The 26153-nt window shown below is 43.7% G+C and overlaps 2 protein-coding genes and 1 long non-coding RNA gene across 5 annotated transcripts; 1 reads left to right on the top strand and 2 right to left on the bottom strand.

The window, feature by feature from the left end:
* Positions 1-977: 977 nt before the first annotated feature.
* Positions 978-7132, bottom strand: LOC143278461 (uncharacterized). 2 transcript variants are annotated; one of them, XR_013054095.1, is made up of 2 exons: positions 2628-7132; positions 978-1154 (listed from the first exon to the last, which is right to left on the bottom strand). XR_013054095.1 is itself a non-coding variant. In XM_076583274.1 (2 exons), the coding sequence occupies exon 2, from the start codon at positions 4981-4983 to the stop codon at positions 3694-3696; it is 1290 nt and encodes a 429-aa protein (XP_076439389.1). In that variant the 5' UTR covers positions 4984-5262; positions 6726-7132; the 3' UTR covers positions 2197-3693. The 2 variants fall into 2 exon arrangements, 1 of the variants encoding a protein (XP_076439389.1); XM_076583274.1 differs by lacking the exon at positions 978-1154 and having other exon boundaries at positions 2197-5262; positions 6726-7132.
* Positions 7133-7140: 8 nt separating this feature from the next.
* On the bottom strand, positions 7141-11464 carry LOC143278462 (uncharacterized). Its single transcript, XM_076583275.1, has 2 exons — positions 10840-11464; positions 7141-9361 (listed from the first exon to the last, which is right to left on the bottom strand). Exon 2 carries the CDS (start codon positions 9080-9082, stop codon positions 7793-7795), a length of 1290 nt encoding a protein of 429 aa, XP_076439390.1. The 5' UTR covers positions 9083-9361; positions 10840-11464; the 3' UTR covers positions 7141-7792.
* Positions 11465-17404: 5940 nt separating this feature from the next.
* On the top strand, positions 17405-24414 carry LOC143278463 (uncharacterized). Of its 2 annotated transcripts, none has more exons than XR_013054096.1 (3): positions 17405-17750; positions 18756-18882; positions 24312-24414. It is a non-coding gene; the product is annotated as an uncharacterized LOC143278463 (long non-coding RNA). The 2 variants fall into 2 exon arrangements; XR_013054097.1 differs by having other exon boundaries at positions 17405-17773.
* The last annotated feature ends 1739 nt before the right edge of the window (positions 24415-26153 follow it).

Genomic DNA, 26153 nt, shown 5'->3' with positions numbered 1-26153 from the left:
TATGGAAACATGGGTGCAACTCTTCCGCAGTCCTGAGACTGATTTTAGGTTTTGGTCAAAAACGGAACGTCCATTTTCTGGAAGAAAAAAGGAGGAAGAAAAACGACCACTGTGTTCGTGTTATCTAATTGATGGCCAGTGAGATCTGTCTGTAGTCAGTCCAAGAGAGCAATGTACTGAATGGCTGTGCCCACCTTCCTCCCTCCCCATCTTCCTCCATCTCCACCTCACCCTTCCACTACCACTGGCAGAGCTGTCAAAATCACTGCAGTGCTATTCTGGTCCCTTCACTACCCCCCCCCCCCCCCCTCCCCTCCTGTACTTTGACTGCTCAGTCTCTCTCTCTCTTTCTCTCATTCTCTCTCTCTCCTCTCACTCCCCCTCATCTCAGTGTGAAGGTCCTGTGTGCTGATAAAAAGAAAAGAAAACAGCCAGAAACAAGCATTCTGTGGAATTATATTCATAAATGAAATCTAGTCAACACAAACATGACCTCAATTTTCCTCCTTTCTTCTGATCCCCTCACTTGACAACATCCCTCACTCCTCTTGTTTCCCACCAGACACCACCTCCCGTATGCATACTTGCCCTCCATATGCATACTTGCCCTCCGCTCTCTGAGTCTCTGCCACCAATGGTGAGAGGGTGGGGGTGGATAAAACCACACAGTCAATGAGTGTGGCAAAATTGGCTCTGGCTGAGAATCCCTAACTGTTGAAATTGATATGACCAGTCACATACCCACCCCCATCTCCCTCCAGTCATCCCCCTTCCCCATTTCTTTCCTCAGCCAACACACAAGTCTGTCAGCAGAACAGACACTGACAGCAGTGACCAGATGGTCAGTTATATAGGTACAGTACAAACTTGTGTGATAAGTACATTTTCCTTGTAAACACAAACACACACACACTCACACACACACACACACACACAGAGGAGAGGTCCTCCAAAACCTCTTAAAAATCAATTGTTAAAAGGGGGGTAGAGTAGTGGTGGGGGTAGGGGTTGAGTAGGGGTAGGTGTAGAAGGTGAAGAGGTAGAGTAGGATAACAGGCAGAGGATAGGTGCACAATCCACTCTCTCCTCGTACCACAGCAGGGTCTTTTAGAAAGATGAATTGAGGTGTTTATTTCTCTAACTTAACAGCACACCTGGAACACACACAATATTAAAACCCAGGTTAAATCAATACCAAAACATATGCTAAACATAATTGCACTGATGTAACAGAACATCATTATGTTGTCTGGACAAGTAAACAATTCCACAAATAACCTTTCTCCATTCTGACACTCAATGTCTAGCCGTACACTCTCTCCTCAAAGAGATCTATGTAAAAATGTAAAACAAGCTTCATATAGCTTCATATAGCTTACCATCAACAATCAGTGGCACATAAGTTAATGTGCACCAAATATATGACTAACAAATACTAACTCCCAGTGTTTAACTCCTGTCAAACCACCATAGAATAATAGCTGTCGCACCAAGTATGTGGCAGACAATTACAAACTCCTAGTGTTTAACTTCAGTTAAATCACCATACAGTAATAGCTGTTTCCATTAAGACTGAACAAATCTGTACTTTGTCTCTGCAAAGTATCTCACTGGTAAAATGTTTACATGGGAATCATATAGTTACCAAGTAATTTGGTAAATATATAGCAACCTGTGTGCACCAACATAGGACTGCCTGTCAGTGGTCTCAAATCTTATTGAACACATACAGCTATGTGTTACCCCACTGGCATATAACACATGACTACAGCACATGGTAATCACAACTACCAAGTCACACATGTTCCCCATGTTGCATTATCACCCATGTGCACACACATGGAAAAGCATGAACATACAGTTAGCCTGTAGATTTGTTCACCTTGAATATAACCATCACCACCTAATATACAAAATAGGTATGTCATACCTCAAAATAACTCCAACTGTTGCAACCAAAACATTCTACGCAGATGCAACACACACATAATCTGTGTTTCTTTGTGACTGAATGCTTACATTGTTCCCACAGTATGTCAACAATTGACACACCACTGACATGTTACTGAACATTATCATTTATGTAAGCCAAGATGCACAACATGTAAACCCAAACATGATGTCCAAGCATCATACCATAATATCAACCTGCAGGAAAGGGGAAGGGGTGGGTGGGGGGGGTGGGGTGGGGGGGGTGATACCCTAAACCAGTACTCCATTTAGTCATGTATTGGCTACATTATGTATTTTAACCACTTTTCCCTCAGTCACTAGCCTCAAATACAATTAAGCCATACACATGCTGGCTATGCTCTCTCACAAGTCATGGTATCTGCATCAACACATTCCAGTTACATTAACTGTGCAATACCACATCAGCTAAAAAGGATCTCTCAATGCTCTTGTGACACAACATCACAATTCTACAAACTCCAAACTGTTTCCAAAAACCAAAAAGTAAATTGCCAACAAAGCAAATTACAAGTACAGCCCCCAACGTTTCAGGGTTTATATTCATGTAGCAGAACACAATCCCACTGAGCCAGTGTCTTAGTCACAGAATCTAAGTATACCATAAATCAAGTATTCAACTAAGTCCGAAAAATAGATGCTAGTTTGACACTCACAGCCCCCATGGTACTGTCTTGTCCGTCTGGCTCTCCTGGCCTGCTTCAAGGAAGGAAAAGAAAGAAACCCCACTTGCCTATTCATTTTATCCTCTTCACAAGCTGGCACCGCATGCAAACTATCTTCTGACCCAGAACGTTTCCAATTGGCTGAAGTTAACAGACCAATCTGGGACCAACCGTGCTAGACTTGCACATTCAACACTTTTCTCACAGAACCCAGCATTGTCAAGGAGGAGGGGAGGGGAGGGGGGGGGTGATGAAAAGAGGAAGGGAAGGAGGAGGAAAGATCGCCCAGCCCTGATTCTGTTCTAAACAGCTCATGATAAACACACCACACCATGTGGTGACCATTGAGGCAGATGCCATCCTGCCAGAGATCGACATGGGGAGGTAAGGAGGGGGGGAGGGGGGGACGGGGTTGAGGGTGATGGGAGTGGAAGGGAAAAGGGCAGGGGGGTGTATAGGAAGAGAATGGTCAGAGGAGATACCATCTTTACTTAGTATTTCTTGATAACTTGCTCCCTCTGTACTTGGCCAAGGGAAGGGGGGAAAGGGAGAGAGGGTATGGGGAGGGGTGTTGGTGGGGATAGATGCCATGAAAGGGGGGTGGGGGGAGAAGAGTAGGGAGGTAGGAAGGAGGGGTCCATCAGTGCGCAGTGTGTCTGAGAAAATCCCATGCTTCCACCATAGGCGCCTGACACACTATAACATCCACCCCTTGCTTTTGAAAGCAATGTCCTCATTGCTGCAGATCGCATACCAATCAATTGCTTCATGCAAATGGTGAGACAAATTCTCCAACGAAAAGTATTAGCAAAACATTAATACATAAGGATCTTACAGGAATCCCTGTCATCATACATTATCTGATGTATGTCACCCTTACATATTGCAAATAAATGCAGAACATTGTCAGCAACAAAAAAGCAGTACCTAAAAACATTCAAACAAGAAAGGCCAGTATAGAAATTGTAACTTCAACAGACTGAATAACCATAAAACATGAAAAGCAGCATTAAACTTCCAGCTAAAACACCACCCTGTATGCAAAATACCAGATCCACTAGCAGGCTACAGCAGCAAGTCTACTCACTGAAAGGTGGTTCACATTAGTCTTGTACATAGCACTACAATTTGGGAGTATTGACCTTGTCAGTCTCCCATCCCAGTTCCTATCCATTTGAGCCGACATTCTAGCACCTTTTGAGCCACAAGACATGTGAATTTCAGGCTTCAGATGAGACCTGGTGCTAGTCTCACACAAACCAGTGCACACTGATTTGCGTGATGGTCTCGGAGTCTTGACTGCAGCTTGGCAGTCTACGTCATTCTCCCTCTTCCAACATTGACCAGGAATCCCTGGATCAGGTGGCATGGGCAGCAGCACCCATTCATCTCGGCATGGATCATCACCATTGCAGTCACCTACTGAATGGCTCTTCATCAGTTTATCTGAAATGCTTTCTTCCAGTTTGTGATCCCGCCCCTTGAGACCATTGTGGAAGTCTCTGTGTATTTCATTGTGGGAAACCTTGCTCTTTACTTTGGGGAAATCCTTACCCTTGTTGTGGTTTGGGGAAGTCCTATTCCCCACTGCTGACTGGATTTTTGCTTTCCCAACTTTCTTCTTTTTCTTTTTGCCCACAGCCCTGTTCTTAACTAAAACCTCATCTCTCTGACCAACTAGACCTGACACTAGCCCCTGCATGGACCTGACTTTTCCCTCTAACAACAACAGTTTGTCCCCCAGTCGTGCCATCTGTTCCCTGGCCTGTTGCTGTTGTTGGTCCTCTTCCAGCTCTCTCTGCAGCCTCAGGGCTTCATCTCTGGCCTGGATGAAGGTGGTTTGAGGCTCTCGCCTCACTACCTGGCGCAGCTCCCTTTTCAACAAGGTGTTCCGGAGGCCACTGATGAAGTGGTCCCTCAGCATGTTAGCGGTGAGGGCCCCAGTCGTCTTCATCTGGATGGTTCTCTCCATGCTGCGCAGAGCATGAGAGTAGTCCATGATGGACTCCTCCGGCTGCTGTACCCTGCTGAAAAGTATGGACAGTAGTGTGGTGACACGCCGTCCATCACCGAACACCCCCAGCAGAATGCCGGTCACCTTCTCTGGGGTGTTGGTGTCCTCCAGGTCCCGCAGCATCAGCTCCCTGCGTGCGGTTCCCTGCAGATGGCTGTAGATGAAGTATGCAGCCATCTCGTCTCCCATGGGGTATGCGGCCAGGACCCTCTCCGCCTCAGTGACGAAGTCCTCAGCCGACGTCTCGCCTGGCTCACCAGTGAACACTGGTAGTGTGGGTGCCGCACACCACTGCATGGGTGACTGCTGTGCTGTGGTAGTAGACATGGTCATCCTTGGGCTGGGTTGGGCTGTGCTGGGCTGCGTTGGGCTGTGTGCTGCTAAAGATAAGAGACACCTCACCTGCTGATCCTGTCGGCGACGCCAAGTTGTTAAAAGGGGGGTAGAGTAGTGGTGGGGGTAGGGGTTGAGTAGGGGTAGGTGTAGAAGGTGAAGAGGTAGAGTAGGATAACAGGCAGAGGATAGGTGCACAATCCACTCTCTCCTCGTACCACAGCAGGGTCTTTTAGAAAGATGAATTGAGGTGTTTATTTCTCTAACTTAACAGCACACCTGGAACACACACAATATTAAAACCCAGGTTAAATCAATACCAAAACATATGCTAAACATAATTGCACTGATGTAACAGAACATCATTATGTTGTCTGGACAAGTAAACAATTCCACAAATAACCTTTCTCCATTCTGACACTCAATGTCTAGCCGTACACTCTCTCCTCAAAGAGATCTATGTAAAAATGTAAAACAAGCTTCATATAGCTTACCATCAACAATCAGTGGCACATAAGTTAATGTGCACCAAATATATGACTAACAAATACTAACTCCCAGTGTTTAACTCCTGTCAAACCACCATAGAATAATAGCTGTCGCACCAAGTATGTGGCAGACAATTACAAACTCCTAGTGTTTAACTTCAGTTAAATCACCATACAGTAATAGCTGTTTCCATTAAGACTGAACAAATCTGTACTTTGTCTCTGCAAAGTATCTCACTGGTAAAATGTTTACATGGGAATCATATAGTTACCAAGTAATTTGGTAAATATATAGCAACCTGTGTGCACCAACATAGGACTGCCTGTCAGTGGTCTCAAATCTTATTGAACACATACAGCTATGTGTTACCCCACTGGCATATAACACATGACTACAGCACATGGTAATCACAACTACCAAGTCACACATGTTCCCCATGTTGCATTATCACCCATGTGCACACACATGGAAAAGCATGAACATACAGTTAGCCTGTAGATTTGTTCACCTTGAATATAACCATCACCACCTAATATACAAAATAGGTATGTCATACCTCAAAATAACTCCAACTGTTGCAACCAAAACATTCTACGCAGATGCAACACACACATAATCTGTGTTTCTTTGTGACTGAATGCTTACATTGTTCCCACAGTATGTCAACAATTGACACACCACTGACATGTTACTGAACATTATCATTTATGTAAGCCAAGATGCACAACATGTAAACCCAAACATGATGTCCAAGCATCATACCATAATATCAACCTGCAGGAAAGGGGAAGGGGTGGGTGGGGGGGTGGGGGGGGGGGGGGTGATACCCTAAACCAGTACTCCATTTAGTCATGTATTGGCTACATTATGTATTTTAACCACTTTTCCCTCAGTCACTAGCCTCAAATACAATTAAGCCATACACATGCTGGCTATGCTCTCTCACAAGTCATGGTATCTGCATCAACACATTCCAGTTACATTAACTGTGCAATACCACATCAGCTAAAAAGGATCTCTCAATGCTCTTGTGACACAACATCACAATTCTACAAACTCCAAACTGTTTCCAAAAACCAAAAAGTAAATTGCCAACAAAGCAAATTACAAGTACAGCCCCCAACGTTTCAGGGTTTATATTCATGTAGCAGAACACAATCCCACTGAGCCAGTGTCTTAGTCACAGAATCTAAGTATACCATAAATCAAGTATTCAACTAAGTCCGAAAAATAGATGCTAGTTTGACACTCACAGCCCCCATGGTACTGTCTTGTCCGTCTGGCTCTCCTGGCCTGCTTCAAGGAAGGAAAAGAAAGAAACCCCACTTGCCTATTCATTTTATCCTCTTCACAAGCTGGCACCGCATGCAAACTATCTTCTGACCCAGAACGTTTCCAATTGGCTGAAGTTAACAGACCAATCTGGGACCAACCGTGCTAGACTTGCACATTCAACACTTTTCTCACAGAACCCAGCATTGTCAAGGAGGAGGGGAGGGGAGGGGGGGGGTGATGAAAAGAGGAAGGGAAGGAGGAGGAAAGATCGCCCAGCCCTGATTCTGTTCTAAACAGCTCATGATAAACACACCACACCATGTGGTGACCATTGAGGCAGATGCCATCCTGCCAGAGATCGACATGGGGAGGTAAGGAGGGGGGGAGGGGGGGGACGGGGTTGAGGGTGATGGGAGTGGAAGGGAAAAGGGCAGGGGGGTGTATAGGAAGAGAATGGTCAGAGGAGATACCATCTTTACTTAGTATTTCTTGATAACTTGCTCCCTCTGTACTTGGCCAAGGGAAGGGGGGAAAGGGAGAGAGGGTATGGGGAGGGGTGTTGGTGGGGATAGATGCCATGAAAGGGGGGTGGGGGGAGAAGAGTAGGGAGGTAGGAAGGAGGGGTCCATCAGTGCGCAGTGTGTCTGAGAAAATCCCATGCTTCCACCATAGGCGCCTGACACACTATAACATCCACCCCTTGCTTTTGAAAGCAATGTCCTCATTGCTGCAGATCGCATACCAATCAATTGCTTCATGCAAATGGTGAGACAAATTCTCCAACGAAAAGTATTAGCAAAACATTAATACATAAGGATCTTACAGGAATCCCTGTCATCATACATTATCTGATGTATGTCACCCTTACATATTGCAAATAAATGCAGAACATTGTCAGCAACAAAAAAGCAGTACCTAAAAACATTCAAACAAGAAAGGCCAGTATAGAAATTGTAACTTCAACAGACTGAATAACCATAAAACATGAAAAGCAGCATTAAACTTCCAGCTAAAACACCACCCTGTATGCAAAATACCAGATCCACTAGCAGGCTACAGCAGCAAGTCTACTCACTGAAAGGTGGTTCACATTAGTCTTGTACATAGCACTACAATTTGGGAGTATTGACCTTGTCAGTCTCCCATCCCAGTTCCTATCCATTTGAGCCGACATTCTAGCACCTTTTGAGCCACAAGACATGTGAATTTCAGGCTTCAGATGAGACCTGGTGCTAGTCTCACACAAACCAGTGCACACTGATTTGCGTGATGGTCTCGGAGTCTTGACTGCAGCTTGGCAGTCTACGTCATTCTCCCTCTTCCAACATTGACCAGGAATCCCTGGATCAGGTGGCATGGGCAGCAGCACCCATTCATCTCGGCATGGATCATCACCATTGCAGTCACCTACTGAATGGCTCTTCATCAGTTTATCTGAAATGCTTTCTTCCAGTTTGTGATCCCGCCCCTTGAGACCATTGTGGAAGTCTCTGTGTATTTCATTGTGGGAAACCTTGCTCTTTACTTTGGGGAAATCCTTACCCTTGTTGTGGTTTGGGGAAGTCCTATTCCCCACTGCTGACTGGATTTTTGCTTTCCCAACTTTCTTCTTTTTCTTTTTGCCCACAGCCCTGTTCTTAACTAAAACCTCATCTCTCTGACCAACTAGACCTGACACTAGCCCCTGCATGGACCTGACTTTTCCCTCTAACAACAACAGTTTGTCCCCCAGTCGTGCCATCTGTTCCCTGGCCTGTTGCTGTTGTTGGTCCTCTTCCAGCTCTCTCTGCAGCCTCAGGGCTTCATCTCTGGCCTGGATGAAGGTGGTTTGAGGCTCTCGCCTCACTACCTGGCGCAGCTCCCTTTTCAACAAGGTGTTCCGGAGGCCACTGATGAAGTGGTCCCTCAGCATGTTAGCGGTGAGGGCCCCAGTCGTCTTCATCTGGATGGTTCTCTCCATGCTGCGCAGAGCATGAGAGTAGTCCATGATGGACTCCTCCGGCTGCTGTACCCTGCTGAAAAGTATGGACAGTAGTGTGGTGACACGCCGTCCATCACCGAACACCCCCAGCAGAATGCCGGTCACCTTCTCTGGGGTGTTGGTGTCCTCCAGGTCCCGCAGCATCAGCTCCCTGCGTGCGGTTCCCTGCAGATGGCTGTAGATGAAGTATGCAGCCATCTCGTCTCCCATGGGGTATGCGGCCAGGACCCTCTCCGCCTCAGTGACGAAGTCCTCAGCCGACGTCTCGCCTGGCTCACCAGTGAACACTGGTAGTGTGGGTGCCGCACACCACTGCATGGGTGACTGCTGTGCTGTGGTAGTAGACATGGTCATCCTTGGGCTGGGTTGGGCTGTGCTGGGCTGCGTTGGGCTGTGTGCTGCTAAAGATAAGAGACACCTCACCTGCTGATCCTGTCGGCGACGCCAAGTTGTTAAAAGGGGGGTAGAGTAGTGGTGGGGGTAGGGGTTGAGTAGGGGTAGGTGTAGAAGGTGAAGAGGTAGAGTAGGATAACAGGCAGAGGATAGGTGCACAATCCACTCTCTCCTCGTACCACAGCAGGGTCTTTTAGAAAGATGAATTGAGGTGTTTATTTCTCTAACTTAACAGCACACCTGGAACACACACAATATTAAAACCCAGGTTAAATCAATACCAAAACATATGCTAAACATAATTGCACTGATGTAACAGAACATCATTATGTTGTCTGGACAAGTAAACAATTCCACAAATAACCTTTCTCCATTCTGACACTCAATGTCTAGCCGTACACTCTCTCCTCAAAGAGATCTATGTAAAAATGTAAAACAAGCTTCATATAGCTTACCATCAACAATCAGTGGCACATAAGTTAATGTGCACCAAATATATGACTAACAAATACTAACTCCCAGTGTTTAACTCCTGTCAAACCACCATAGAATAATAGCTGTCGCACCAAGTATGTGGCAGACAATTACAAACTCCTAGTGTTTAACTTCAGTTAAATCACCATACAGTAATAGCTGTTTCCATTAAGACTGAACAAATCTGTACTTTGTCTCTGCAAAGTATCTCACTGGTAAAATGTTTACATGGGAATCATATAGTTACCAAGTAATTTGGTAAATATATAGCAACCTGTGTGCACCAACATAGGACTGCCTGTCAGTGGTCTCAAATCTTATTGAACACATACAGCTATGTGTTACCCCACTGGCATATAACACATGACTACAGCACATGGTAATCACAACTACCAAGTCACACATGTTCCCCATGTTGCATTATCACCCATGTGCACACACATGGAAAAGCATGAACATACAGTTAGCCTGTAGATTTGTTCACCTTGAATATAACCATCACCACCTAATATACAAAATAGGTATGTCATACCTCAAAATAACTCCAACTGTTGCAACCAAAACATTCTACGCAGATGCAACACACACATAATCTGTGTTTCTTTGTGACTGAATGCTTACATTGTTCCCACAGTATGTCAACAATTGACACACCACTGACATGTTACTGAACATTATCATTTATGTAAGCCAAGATGCACAACATGTAAACCCAAACATGATGTCCAAGCATCATACCATAATATCAACCTGCAGGAAAGGGGAAGGGGTGGGTGGGGGGGTGGGGGGGGGGGTGATACCCTAAACCAGTACTCCATTTAGTCATGTATTGGCTACATTATGTATTTTAACCACTTTTCCCTCAGTCACTAGCCTCAAATACAATTAAGCCATACACATGCTGGCTATGCTCTCTCACAAGTCATGGTATCTGCATCAACACATTCCAGTTACATTAACTGTGCAATACCACATCAGCTAAAAAGGATCTCTCAATGCTCTTGTGACACAACATCACAATTCTACAAACTCCAAACTGTTTCCAAAAACCAAAAAGTAAATTGCCAACAAAGCAAATTACAAGTACAAGCATTACTCACAGCCCCCAACGTTTCAGGGTTCACTTTATATTCATGTAGCAGAACACAATCCCACTGAGCCAGTGTCTTAGTCACAGAATCCAAGTATACCATAAATCAAGTATTCAACTAAGTCCGAAAAATAGATGCTAGTTTGACACTCACAGCCCCCATGGTACTGTCTTGTCCGTCTGGCTCTCCTGGCCTGCTTCAAGGAAGGAAAAGAAAGAAACCCCACTTGCCTATTCATTTTATCCTCTTCACAAGCTGGCACCGCATGCAAACTATCTTCTGACCCAGAACGTTTCCAATTGGCTGAAGTTAACAGACCAATCTGGGACCAACCGTGCTAGACTTGCACATTCAACACTTTTCTCACAGAACCCAGCATTGTCAAGGAGGAGGGGAGGGGAGGGGGGGGGGGGTGATGAAAAGAGGAAGGGAAGGAGGAGGAAAGATCGCCCAGCCCTGATTCTGTTCTAAACAGCTCATGATAAACACACCACACCATGTGGTGACCATTGAGGCAGATGCCATCCTGCCAGAGATCGACATGGGGAGGTAAGGAGGGGGGGAGGGGGGGACGGGGTTGAGGGTGATGGGAGTGGAAGGGAAAAGGGCAGGGGGGTGTATAGGAAGAGAATGGTCAGAGGAGATACCATCTTTACTTAGTATTTCTTGATAACTTGCTCCCTCTGTACTTGGCCAAGGGAAGGGGGGAAAGGGAGAGAGGGTATGGGGAGGGGTGTTGGTGGGGATAGATGCCATGAAAGGGGGGTGGGGGGAGAAGAGTAGGGAGGTAAGAAGGAGGGGTCCATCAGTGCGCAGTGTGTCTGAGAAAATCCCATGCTTCCACCATAGGCGCCTGACACACTATAACATCCACCCCTTGCTTTTGAAAGCAATGTCCTCATTGCTGCAGATCGCATACCAATCAATTGCTTCATGCAAATGGTGAGACAAATTCTCCAACGAAAAGTATTAGCAAAACATTAATACATAAGGATCTTACAGGAATCCCTGTCATCATACATTATCTGATGTATGTCACCCTTACATATTGCAAATAAATGCAGAACATTGTCAGCAACAAAAAAGCAGTACCTAAAAACATTCAAACAAGAAAGGCCAGTATAGAAATTGTAACTTCAACAGACTGAATAACCATAAAACATGAAAAGCAGCATTAAACTTCCAGCTAAAACACCACCCTGTATGCAAAATACCAGATCCACTAGCAGGCTACAGCAGCAAGTCTACTCACTGAAAGGTGGTTCACATTAGTCTTGTACATAGCACTACATTTTGGGAGTATTGACCTTGTCAGTCTCCCATCCCAGTTCCTATCCATTTGAGCCGACATTCTAGCACCTTTTGAGCCACAAGACATGTGAATTTCAGGCTTCAGATGAGACCTGGTGCTAGTCTCACACAAACCAGTGCACACTGATTTGCGTGATGGTCTCGGAGTCTTGACTGCAGCTTGGCAGTCTACGTCATTCTCCCTCTTCCAACATTGACCAGGAATCCCTGGATCAGGTGGCATGGGCAGCAGCACCCATTCATCTCGGCATGGATCATCACCATTGCAGTCACCTACTGAATGGCTCTTCATCAGTTTATCTGAAATGCTTTCTTCCAGTTTGTGATCCCGCCCCTTGAGACCATTGTGGAAGTCTCTGTGTATTTCATTGTGGGAAACCTTGCTCTTTACTTTGGGGAAATCCTTACCCTTGTTGTGGTTTGGGGAAGTCCTATTCCCCACTGCTGACTGGATTTTTGCTTTCCCAACTTTCTTCTTTTTCTTTTTGCCCACAGCCCTGTTCTTAACTAAAACCTCATCTCTCTGACCAACTAGACCTGACACTAGCCCCTGCATGGACCTGACTTTTCCCTCTAACAACAACAGTTTGTCCCCCAGTCGTGCCATCTGTTCCCTGGCCTGTTGCTGTTGTTGGTCCTCTTCCAGCTCTCTCTGCAGCCTCAGGGCTTCATCTCTGGCCTGGATGAAGGTGGTTTGAGGCTCTCGCCTCACTACCTGGCGCAGCTCCCTTTTCAACAAGGTGTTCCGGAGGCCACTGATGAAGTGGTCCCTCAGCATGTTAGCGGTGAGGGCCCCAGTCGTCTTCATCTGGATGGTTCTCTCCATGCTGCGCAGAGCATGAGAGTAGTCCATGATGGACTCCTCCGGCTGCTGTACCCTGCTGAAAAGTATGGACAGTAGTGTGGTGACACGCCGTCCATCACCGAACACCCCCAGCAGAATGCCGGTCACCTTCTCTGGGGTGTTGGTGTCCTCCAGGTCCCGCAGCATCAGCTCCCTGCGTGCGGTTCCCTGCAGATGGCTGTAGATGAAGTATGCAGCCATCTCGTCTCCCATGGGGTATGCGGCCAGGACCCTCTCCGCCTCAGTGACGAAGTCCTCAGCCGACGTCTCGCCTGGCTCACCAGTGAACACTGGTAGTGTGGGTGCCGCACACCACTGCATGGGTGACTGCTGTGCTGTGGTAGTAGACATGGTCATCCTTGGGCTGGGTTGGGCTGTGCTGGGCTGCGTTGGGCTGTGTGCTGCTAAAGATAAGAGACACCTCACCTGCTGATCCTGTTGGCGACGCCAAGTTGTTAAAAGGGGGGTAGAGTAGTGGTGGGGGTAGGGGTTGAGTAGGGGTAGGTGTAGAAGGTGAAGAGGTAGAGTAGGATAACAGGCAGAGGATAGGTGCACAATCCACTCTCTCCTCGTACCACAGCAGGGTCTTTTAGAAAGATGAATTGAGGTGTTTATTTCTCTAACTTAACAGCACACCTGGAACACACACAATATTAAAACCCAGGTTAAATCAATACCAAAACATATGCTAAACATAATTGCACTGATGTAACAGAACATCATTATGTTGTCTGGACAAGTAAACAATTCCACAAATAACCTTTCTCCATTCTGACACTCAATGTCTAGCCGTACACTCTCTCCTCAAAGAGATCTATGTAAAAATGTAAAACAAGCTTCATATAGCTTACCATCAACAATCAGTGGCACATAAGTTAATGTGCACCAAATATATGACTAACAAATACTAACTCCCAGTGTTTAACTCCTGTCAAACCACCATAGAATAATAGCTGTCGCACCAAGTATGTGGCAGACAATTACAAACTCCTAGTGTTTAACTTCAGTTAAATCACCATACAGTAATAGCTGTTTCCATTAAGACTGAACAAATCTGTACTTTGTCTCTGCAAAGTATCTCACTGGTAAAATGTTTACATGGGAATCATATAGTTACCAAGTAATTTGGTAAATATATAGCAACCTGTGTGCACCAACATAGGACTGCCTGTCAGTGGTCTCAAATCTTATTGAACACATACAGCTATGTGTTACCCCACTGGCATATAACACATGACTACAGCACATGGTAATCACAACTACCAAGTCACACATGTTCCCCATGTTGCATTATCACCCATGTGCACACACATGGAAAAGCATGAACATACAGTTAGCCTGTAGATTTGTTCACCTTGAATATAACCATCACCACCTAATATACAAAATAGGTATGTCATACCTCAAAATAACTCCAACTGTTGCAACCAAAACATTCTACGCAGATGCAACACACACATAATCTGTGTTTCTTTGTGACTATATGCTTACATTGTTCCCACAGTATGTCAACAATTGACACACCACTGACATGTTACTGAACATTATCATTTATCTAAGCCAAGATGCACAACATGTAAACCCAAACATGATGTCCAAGCATCATACCATAATATCAACCTGCAGGAAAGGGGAAGGGGTGGGTGGGGGGTGGGGGGTGGGGGGGTGATACCCAAATACCCGAAACCAGTACTCCATTTAGTCATGTATTGGCTACATTATGTATTTTAACCACTTTTCCCTCAGTCACTAGCCTCAAATACAATTAAGCCATACACATGCTGGCTGTGCTCTCTCACAAGTCATGGTATCTGCATCAACACATTCCAGTTACATTAACTGTGCAATACCACATCAGCTAAAAAGGATCTCTCAATGCTCTTGTGACACAACATCACAATTCTACAAACTCCAAACTGTTTCCAAAAACCAAAAAGTAAATTGCCAACAAAGCAAATTACAAGTACAAGCATTACTCACAGCCCCCAACGTTTCAGGGTTCACTTTATATTCATGTAGCAGAACACAATCCCACTGAGCCAGTGTCTTAGTCACAGAATCCAAGTATACCATAAATCAAGTATTCAACTAAGTCCGAAAAATAGATGCTAGTTTGACACTCACAGCCCCCATGGTACTGTCTTGTCCGTCTGGCTCTCCTGGCCTGCTTCAAGGAAGGAAAAGAAAGAAACCCCACTTGCCTATTCATTTTATCCTCTTCACAAGCTGGCACCGCATGCAAACTATCTTCTGACCCAGAACGTTTCCAATTGGCTGAAGTTAACAGACCAATCTGGGACCAACCGTGCTAGACTTGCACATTCAACACTTTTCTCACAGAACCCAGCATTGTCAAGGAGGAGGGGAGGGAAGGGGGCGGGGGGGTGATGAAAAGAGGAAGGGAAGGAGGAGGAAAGATCGCCCAGCCCTGATTCTGTTCTAAACAGCTCATGATAAACACACCACACCATGTGGTGACCATTGAGGCAGATGCCATCCTGCCAGAGATCGACATGGGGAGGTAAGGAGGGGGGGAGGGGGGGACGGGGTTGAGGGTGATGGGAGTGGAAGGGAAAAGGGCAGGGGGGTGTATAGGAAGAGAATGGTCAGAGGAGATACCATCTTTACTTAGTATTTCTTGATAACTTGCTCCCTCTGTACTTGGCCAAGGGAAGGGGGGAAAGGGAGAGAGGGTATGGGGAGGGGTGTTGGTGGGGATAGATGCCATGAAAGGGGGGTGGGGGGAGAAGAGTAGGGAGGTAGGAAGGAGGGGTCCATCAGTGCGCAGTGTGTCTGAGAAAATCCCATGCTTCCACCATAGACGCCTGACACACTATAACACAATAATTTCGTTTTCTGGCAGGAGTTGAGTTGGCCCTGGATGGTCAGCTGGGCCAAACTGAAATCAATAGTACTAATAGTGATGATATCAATTTAATGTGAAATCTGCAATAGATAAATAATACAGGTGTATATGAGGAACTTGAATCACAGCCTTGGACATGATTGCATGATGACACAGACCTTCAGGAAGGAACACTCTGAGAAGTAGCCGTTCATAAAGCCGGGGAGGAAAAGAGACGTGTATGTGTTTTGCGACATCAGTCAGACTGATGATGGCAGATGTATGTTTGCTGAGATGTTCCTGAAAATTTAACCCTGTCCCTGATTCTAATGTGTCTTGTTCCTGAAAAGCAAATTTGGGGGTAGGCATGCCTGTTCACTTGATGTTCCAGGATCAGAACTGGCTTGCCTCTTGTGCAATGTGCTGGAAGCTTCACCTGATCTTACTGTCTCAGACTTGTCTTGCCTGACCGTTTTTGCTCTTGGCATTTTGTGCCCTTCTGACTCAAGCTCAATCCTCTTGATTGAACGTTTCATCAGATCAAGAGTGCACCGGTGCATGTTTGTGTGCATGAGACGGCGCTTCATGTGTGGCAACATCAGGCTTTTACTGATGCATTGGGTGAATGCACTCCGTGCATCTTTCTTTGCAAGAGAATCATCTTCAAATTTGATTGACCAGACACAGCGTGCAGCCACTGTAACAAGATCAATGATGTTGGCAAACATGACAAATGGCCAGCGTTTGGAAATTCTTTTTGAGGTATAAGCATGGGCAAGCTTATCTAGAGAGTCTACGGCCCCCTTTGTCTCATTGTGAAAAAGAACAATCTCAGGCTTTTGCTTGGGGGCCCCTGGCTTCACCATCCCTTCGTCATGCATTGAGCTGAGGAGAACGGTGTTCTTCCATCTCTTCCCCTGGTAATTAACAAGGGTGACAGTCTTATTGTAAGCAAACTCGCTGCCGTGAAGTGGGAGGTTTCTGTTGCTTTTGAAAGGGTAGGGTAGAAAGCTTTTGTTGGATCTGACTGTCCCTACGACTGTCAGGCCATTGTTTAGACAGCCCTCGGCCAAAGCCATATCTGTGAAATAATTATCACATGTAATATTTCTTCCACTCTTGAAGAATGGAGTTGCCAGCTGAAGGGCAATGTTCCTTCCAAGATTCACCTGTCTGTCCTGGCTGAGGGGCCGGCCAAGGTATGGAATTCCCAAGAGAGGGAAATTATTGGCTGAGTCAGCAACCCAGAACACCTTTATACCATAGTGATCGGGCTTGCTGGGTAGGTATTGGATGAAATTGCACCTGCCTCTAAAAGGCACAAGCTGCTCATCCACAGTTAGAAGGGGCCCAGCAATGTAATAGGTACTAAGGTTTTTGTTGAATTCGTCCCAAACGTCTCTGAAAGGGGCAAATGAATCTTTTGTTCTTCTGTTTGATCTTGTGGATTTGTCATCAAATCTCAGACAACACATGAGGATTTTGAATCTGTCCTACTCATGGCTGCTCTTACAAGACTGACCCCGTATTCCTGATCCCAAATTTCGCTGGTGGAAAGCATGTTCTGCTTTTTGACCCCCCACCCCCCCAAAAAAAGCAACACGCCAATCAAGGCCTCAATCTCAACATCGTCACAATCTTGGCATTTTTCCTGATACTGATTTTGTCCATACAAATTTGTGAAACGGACAGTGTCTTCAATGATTTTGTCTGAAATAAACAGTTTGTATGTATCATACGGATCATGCACATTTTGGGTTCCAGGGACCTGACTAGGGGGACGCTTGAAAATGTTCTTAGACGGCGTCTTTCTTTTTCCGGTCACTGGAACTTTGCTCCATCTTGTTCCGTCCTTTGTTGTATATGTGTTGGAATCTGGTGGCACTTCTTGCTCCTCACCTGACTGAGAAAAGACTTCTTCTTCATCTTTTTCGAAATCTGGTTCATCATCACTAGGGCACTCCACATCAGGCTCAGGTGGAAGAAATTCTTCGTCACTAGTCATCGCCACTTTCTTGTTCGTGGTCCTGGGAACTGGCAATCCGTGTTCTTTGCTCATCTGGAGTAACCAAAAAAAGAAGAGATGGGTACAATATAGTCAGATATTATTCCATAAATTTGCAGTTATGTTTTACACACACACACACACACACACACACACACCCTGTCATCGAAAAAAACCCGGGCAACATTGTAAGCATTCGCAACTAAAAATGACAAGCAACAAAAATGCAGACACATGTAAGCACTTGTAAACAATTAACCCATAAACACTAGAGCACCAAAACAGAAAGAGAGAGAAAGCCCCCCCCGCCCCCCCCTCTACCAGTTTTGTTTATGCAATGTGTGTGAGTGTGACCAAATATAGCGAATGTGCTTTTTGTGGAAAATAGTCAGGGAATAAATGTGATGCCTGAATCTTTAGGAATTGAACAGAGAAGTATATAATACTTTCCTTAGGAGGCTGAGTCAGAAGGGAGAGAGAGTTCTGAGAGTGGTGTTGTGGGGTGGGGGGTGGTGGATGGCATGGATGAGATGGGATAAGAGTAATGTGTGTCTGTCTGTCTGTGTTTGTCTGTGTATGATTATATTTCAGTGTACATACTTTGTTAACTTACCGGTAACTTAGCATTAACTTATTATTTACATTTTGTTTTATTCAGTTAATGAAATAATGTTTGCACATTTTGAAAAGTGATAATCTGCACAGGTGTTTCAACTATAAATCAGTCTTGAGTCTTGAATCTTATTAACTGAACAGTTAGTGTACATGGCACGGGAAATTCTGCTGCTGATACTTTTGAAAGATTTGTTTATGATTCAGAGACATATATGTTCCTTCAGCCAAAGCCATATACTACTGTACTGTGTATGCATATATAATTATATTTAATAAATGTTGATGGTGTAACATTAGGTAATAACGGGAGGAACTAAAAAGCCAATATCAAGTAAACTGATATGCTTTTGGATCTTTTTACATGAAGGAAAGCTGAAATATGTCTTTCCACATTTTACATCTGTGAAGAAAATTTTGGCCTTTATGTTTCTGTTTCCATTAAACTTCAGCTGCACAGTCAACAGAATGATACCCAGAACTGAGAAGACATCAGACCATGAAAATGGGAAGAAACAGGACACAGATCAACATGCCAGTGGAGCACTCTTCTGCAGTTTCCTCCAGTCAGCAGCAGTGGTGAGTGATACGTCAATTATGAGAGAGATATTTTTCTGGTAGAAATTTGCCAGAGGGGGCTTTTCCTTGCTATGGATTCTTTTACATGCCTTAGCTAGCTAAGTAGGAAAAGTATTGTATACTATTGGCATTAGTGTAATTGTATTACACAGGGCCAGTGGAAAGAAAGCGTAGAACAAACAAATTACCTTGTAATTATATCACACTGTCAACTGAAAAGTGAAAATAATCGACCAGTACAAAGAAACTAACACACTGATAATCTGACAGTAATGACCCCAGAAATCAAATTATCAATGTCCACACATGTGCAACGTACTAACAGAAACCTAGTTGCTTTATATATATATATATATATATATATATATATATATATATATAATAATAATAATAATAATAATGGATACTTATATAGCACACTATCCAGAAATCTGCTTTAGGTGCTTTACAAAAATGCTTTTGTTAACATAAAACATCATATCTATGTTACATACACACACCAAAATGTGACTACACACACACACACACACACACACACACACACACACACACACACACACACGCTGCATACATACATTTTAATATACATATGTATCTAACAGCTACCATAACACATACGCAAACATAGGCAGGCACAAACTTACATAAACACAAGCACACGCACACACAATACACATTCATATACATGCATGTAGTTATGTACACATACATATGTATACACACATAGTCAAGCACAGCCAACGCAAAGGAAGTGGACCTGCCATGATTGAACTTATTGCTGAGGGAAAAGGTGAGTTTTGAGACGAGATTTAAAAGATACAAGGGAATCAGAATGACGGAGGTTATCAGGGAGCTTGTTCCACGTCTTTGTCGATTGAAAAGAAAACGATCTGTGTCCATAGGTCTTACTTCTGACATGAGGTATCCTGAGAAGTCGAGTATCAGAGGAAGAATGGAGCTGGTGAGACGGGGTATAGATATGGATGAGTTCAGAAAGATACTTGGGGCCAGATCCGTTGACTGCAGAAAAGGTCAGAGTGGATAGCTTATAGTCTATTCGATCAGAAACAGGCAACCAGTGGAGAGACTAAAGGAGAGGAGAAACATGGTCAAATTTAGAAGCTCTGCAAATGAGTCTGGCAGCGTTATTCTGAATTTGTTGGAGTCTGTCTAACAGATATTTGGGAAGGCCGGCCAAAAGAGAGTTGCAGTAATCTAATCTTGAGAGAACCAGAGTGTCTTGGTTGCATCGGTTGAGAGATAGTGGCGGATAGAGCTGATTCTACGCAGTTCCAAATAGGCAACTTTACAGATATTCAAAATGTGCTGTTGGAAGGAAAGAGACTGGTCTAGGATTACACCAAGACTGCGAACAGAGGGAGAAAGTGAAACAGGTGTGCTATTGATCAGAACAGAGTCAGGAAAGGAAGGATGTTGACGAAACTTCTTTGGACACGTTATCATCAATTCAGTCTTATCATCATTTAATTGCAGCTTGTTGAGAGTCATCCAGTCCTTTAGGTCAGCAAGGCACTCCTGTGTTTGAGTCACCAGTGCATCAAATTCAGCTATGGAAGCCGACTGATAAAGTTGTGTGTCATCAGCAAAGCTCTCATGCGACATCGCATGATGACTGATGACATCCGACACAGGAGCCGCATACAGCACGAAAAGAACAGGACCTAGGACGGACCCCTGTGGGACACCATATTCAAGGCAGATACTCTAGAGTATCTATCATTTACACACACTTTCTGTGTACGATCTGACAGGTAAGACATGATCCATGCTAGTGCAGTGTCACGAATACCAAAGGAAGTTTTAAGTCTGTTCAAGAGGATAGAGTGGTCGATAGTGTCAATATATATATGCTATAGTGTGCCAGCAGTGTCGCCCCCCACCACCCACACTCTGTCTCCCTTCCCTCCCCATTCCTTCAGCCGCCCCCTCCCCCCCTCCCCCTCCTTCTTATCTCCCTTCCTACTCCGTCCAAAGTCCAGTCTTTGAGGTTGTGCCGACACCGCGACACCCTCCCTCCTTCCACCCTCCCGCACCCCTACTCCCTAGTCGCCCCTCTTTGGTCAGCAATGCTGTGTCACCCACCCCAGCTGTATGAACACGTGCAGTTATGTGATGTCTGCCACAATCCCGTGTTCGAAACAGAACAGACAAGTGTCGGAACATCCCGTGTGTTGGCCTGTCTTTCAAGTCATTCCCCATCCCCCCTTTCACAAACACGGCTCAGCTAGATGGCAGGACTTCAGAACGTAAGCTAGGGAGAATTTATGCTAATGTGAACTTTGATCATGCCGGCTAACATGCCGAGAGTTGTATTGTCCTGTCTCCCCAATCTCTTTGCGACGTAAATGTGTGAACTTGTAGTCATAGAATGTGTATAGCCAAGTGGGTAGAATTGTAGCAAATCAGATCAATCTGTTGAATTGGATGAATTGGGATCAAGCAGTGAATCTGTCAGTCATTCACATAGCGTCACTAGGACAAGCAAAGATTGGTTATTTCAGTTCAACTAGTTGGGGGAGTGAGTGTTGTAGCTTGCATTAGTATACACAGTATGTTGTGGGGAGGGATAAAACCAGTCAGCACAGCCAGTTCTTAGCTGTCTCCCAGAAAAACTGACTGACACAGGGTGACTGACTGATCAGTGATGTGAGGAGCAAGGAAATCCCTGTTGGGCTGTGAGTACACAACTTGTAATGGTTTTATGCTATGTTGATAACTTAGTTTTGTTGGGAACAATGTTTTGTGTCAGTGAACAGCCAGTTTAAGTTGATAAGTTGATCTTGTGGCTTGTGGAAAGAAAAGGGGTTGATGTGTGAAAGCTACCCACTGAGAGAAGTACTGGCCTATATCTTTTGAGTCCCCCACCCCCACCCCACCCCTCCCCCTTCTGTTTTGTTGCAGATATCTTGTTCTGTATTTTTTATGTATTACTTACTTGTTTTGTATATTGTAGGTGGTGTTGGTTCAGTGTGAACTGAACAGATCTATAGGCTAACACATTGTCAGTGTGTGTTGAGGGTTTTTCATGTGTGTGTGTGTGCACATGTGGGTAACAGCAAGTGTTATGGAACACATGTTTGATTTGTTGGTTGTTGTGGTAACAAGTGTAGGAGTTGTGCTATGTGTCAGTAGTTTACCTTGTTTGGACAAAGTGGGAAAGCACATTGTAATGTGGATTATGAGTTGATTAACAAGGAGAGCACTGAGGGTCAGTGCTATGTTGTTGCACATTGCTGTTAACCAGAGATATGTTGGAAGTAATGATTTCCTTACGTGTACTTGTGTCAGTTGGACACTTTGTGAAGGCAAAGAGATTTTGTTTGGTCATGGAAACACAGTTTTATTATAAGATGGGTAACATGAGTTGGAACACAGGTTGTACTGGTCAGTGATATGTTTTGTACACAGTATGGAATGTCACTATTGGTGGCAGGTAAGCTTGATGAAGCTTGTATTACCTCACTTAGATTTATGTGTGAGAGGAGTGCATACTGGTGGACATGTGATGAAAGGTGCTGAGAGGGTATAGGCCTTTCATGTCAGTGACGTCAGGATATTTTGAGAGTTTCTAACCCGGGTTTTGGTTTTGTGTTCCAGGGATGCTGCTTGTAGTTGTAGGTGCTGCTTGTAGATGCTGCTTGTAGGAAGTACTTGAAGTAGGCAGTGTGTGTTACCTTAGTGTGTGTTGCTTTTGCTAAGTAGGGTGAACTGCTTAGTGTGTGTGCTGTATTGTAAAGTAAACACTCTATAAAAACCACTCAATGTGGCCCTGCTATTGATGTGAGGAGAGAGTGAGTGAGTGCATGATCAGTCGATCCTATATCCCCCTGTCTGCTCCCCTCTCTCTCTTGAACTCGAACAAACCACAACACTTTCAGTTTTTTACACACACACACACACACACACACACACACACACATATATATATATATATATATATATATATATATATGTGTGTGTGTGTGTGTGTGTGTGTGTGTGTGTGTGTGTGTGTGTAGCCATGTACCCAAGTGGTTTTATTATAAGGGGGACAGTACAAAAGAACTACCTGTATGCTGATTTACTGAATTAAAGGATATACGTATCCCTGCACGCAGGCCAGGAACATATAGAGGCCAGTCACAGAAAGGGTTTTTCTGATGTTTTATTTAAAATAGTTATGAGAAAATAAGAAATAATGAAGAGAAGAAGAGGAAAACAAGGATGAGGAGAAGAGGAAAACAAGGATGAGGAGAAGAGGAAAACAAGGAGAATAGAGTAAACAGTGCAAGTGATATGGCAATGACACCAGCCGTTGTGAGAACACACACACAACACACACTGCTTGCGACACAGCAAGAGAGAGAGAGAGCGGCTCTGGTCAGATGACTGGCCAGGTGAAAACGTAGGCAAACATAAATGAAATAGATTTAAATATGGAATTGCGATGATTCTGCCAGTATATAATACTTGTAGCTTACTGATCCGACATAAGATATATTAATTGAATACAGTGAAGCACAAACACAAGCTTCCGCTCACCCGATGACGTACAGTGAACTGGTTGTGGGTGGTTGTGTAGCGAGGACAAAATGATGTAAGCTTAGCATCAGTTGAAATCTTTAGACAATTACACTGAAATCAAGCATGCTTCTAACTGATGAAAGTGTGTGTGTAAGCACAACAAATAGAATATTACAGTGAATGATACAGCGACTTGATTTAATAGATGTTTAGAGAATAGGGTTAGAATGGGCTTTGCATCAAACTGGGAATGGCTTCACACATTCTGCACGAGCCGTTGAAGACTGGCAAGTTAGTTGCGAAAAAAGTGTCTGCTATACAGCCTGTGCGAGAAACAGTATTCTGAAGCCTGAGCTGAGCGCTTGGCTATATATATATATATATATATATATATATATATATATATATATATATATATATATATATATATATATAATGAATGGTTATAAGTTGTGTTTGTGTGTTAGTGACATAGTCTGTGTTTGTGCATTTGGTCTTGGATTGATGTGAATATGAGGCCAAATGAAGACAAAAGGTGTGTATGTGTGTGTGCATGCATACATGTGTGTGCATGAATGCAAAGATGTATATTAGTGTATGTGTGTGTGTTTGAGTAAGATGGATTCGATAGGGCAGTGGTGATAGTCATTTAGTGAGTATTAGTCACTTTGTGTTTCTGCATTTGGTGTTGGCGTGTATGTTAAGACAGAAGGTGTGTGTGTGTGTGGTGTGTGTGTGTGTGTGTGTGTGTTTGAGTTAGATGGATTAGATAGGGTGGTGGTGAAGAACACACTTGTGAGAGTGTGTTATCTGCCCAAGTCTAAAATATGTGATAATGAATAAATAAATAAATTTCCTTTTATGTTTGCTATATTTAATTTAGACCTCTATTCTTTTTGTTTCAGAACCTGAACAGAGGGAAATGGACACAGACTTATGAATTCATGAGGAAACAACACCCAGGAAACAAATAAACAAACAAACAAACAAACAAACAAAAAACAAAACAAAAAACAAAAAAAAACTAACCAAAAAATGCAGAACCAATTTTCAGAAGCTTGGGAAATAAACAGATCTTTTACACAGTATTGTTATAAAGTTCACACAAATGTCTTGCTCATGAATGCATGTAAGAACAGTAATGATTGAAAAAGAGTGTGAGTTACCAGATCCATTGTACATGAACCAGTATTTATTATTTCTTAAGATTATATATATATATATATATATATATATATATATCAGAATCAGAATAACTTTATTATCTCATAAGAGAAATTATCAGATTTTCTTCAACGTGTGTTTATCTTGTGTATTCTAATATGTCACCATATTTATCAACTTGATTTCTTAAGCTTTTCACACTTTAAAAAAAAAAAAATTACGCAGAGAAACAGTTGTTCACAATATAGTCTTTCAAGGTTAAAGAGAAATGCATTTCACTTCAATGACTTTATTGTTATTACTTGAATAATGTTTTCAAAAACAAAACAAAAAAAAACCCAAAAAAAGAGAAGAGGATGACCAAAGGGCAGGAGGAGCTCTTATCCTTGGCTGTAAGTCCTCCTATGAGATGGAACTCCTAAGAAAAAACCTGCACCTGTCGAGGCCGTCCTACACGTGGCAGTATCTGCATCTGTGGGACTGTGAGTGTTGGTAGGCGAGAGAGTGGGGAAGGGACTGCACAACTTCTCTTCACTAAAAAAAAAGTCACCTTTGCTGGTCAGGCAACCCAAGCCCTGCTGCGGTGGAGAAGTGGTAAGGCCCGTCGCCCATGGGGCATCAGCGACGGCCGCGCATCATTTTTTGATGCCTCACTACATTGTTGAGCCGACGCCTGAAACTTGTAGCGAGGCGTGTCGCTCGCACACGTGCGACAAACCTCCCCAGGCATCAAGCATCATGCTCCATATTTGGAAAGTCACGTGCTGTCAGTGTCGCCCTGATGATAATTTATTGTTGATACTGAAGAGGAAATTATGGTTGACTGTAGCCATGAAAATACCCCCAACTTTTTCCAAGGAAGAAAACAAAAAACTTCGTTTTTGACTCACTTGTGTAAACAAAGCGAGTCTATGTTTTAACCCGGTGTTCGGTTGTGTGTGTGTGTGTCTGTGGTAAACTTTAACATTGCCATTTTCTCTGCAAATACTTGGTCAGTTGACATCAAATTTGGCATAAAAATAGGAAAAATTCAGTTCTTTCCAATAATTCCAGTCATCTTGTTTAAAACAATATTGCACCTCTGGGATGGGCACAAATTTTTTTTTTTTTTAAGCCAAATTATATGCAAACTGGATTTACTGTTATATATATATATATATATTTTTTTTTTTTTTTTTTTTTTTTTTAATTCTCTAAACTTGGCACTTTGATCTGATATTCTGACACAACAACAAGAGCAGTCATTTTTATCATTTTTTGTTCAAACAGGAACTTCTTTTGCTAAGCATGGAAGTTATATTTATTTTGCATGTCTTTGGTGCAGATAGTAAAAAAGTGAAATTAATCTGTAATAATGCTAGGGGAGTGGGCGGGGGGGGGGGGGGGGGGGGGGGGGTTAATTTGCTTTAAACTGATCTTTCTCATCTTAAACATTACATTTTGAAATTATACTCAGTACATAGAAAGCTTGTGTGTTTTACTCTCAGTGTACAGGGCTTTCACTATGTTCACTGGCCCAAGTGGTCTTTTTCGGAAAATACTAAAATCAATACTACCAGTGGACTTTATAGATCTATTGGCTG

The sequence above is a fragment of the Babylonia areolata genome, unplaced genomic scaffold (genome assembly GCF_041734735.1).
Source record: "Babylonia areolata isolate BAREFJ2019XMU unplaced genomic scaffold, ASM4173473v1 superscaf9, whole genome shotgun sequence".
Lineage (NCBI taxonomy): Eukaryota > Metazoa > Mollusca > Gastropoda > Neogastropoda > Buccinidae > Babylonia > Babylonia areolata.
Note: the sequence above shows the minus strand (reverse complement) of the source record. Positions and strands in the feature narration are given on the sequence as shown.

What these genes read in the sequence shown, in the direction of transcription:
- LOC143278462 (XM_076583275.1), bottom strand. Translation starts at nt 9,082, where the DNA reads ATGACCATGTCTACTACCACAGCACAGCAGTCACCCATGCAGTGGTGT.
- LOC143278461 (XM_076583274.1), bottom strand. Translation starts at nt 4,983, where the DNA reads ATGACCATGTCTACTACCACAGCACAGCAGTCACCCATGCAGTGGTGT.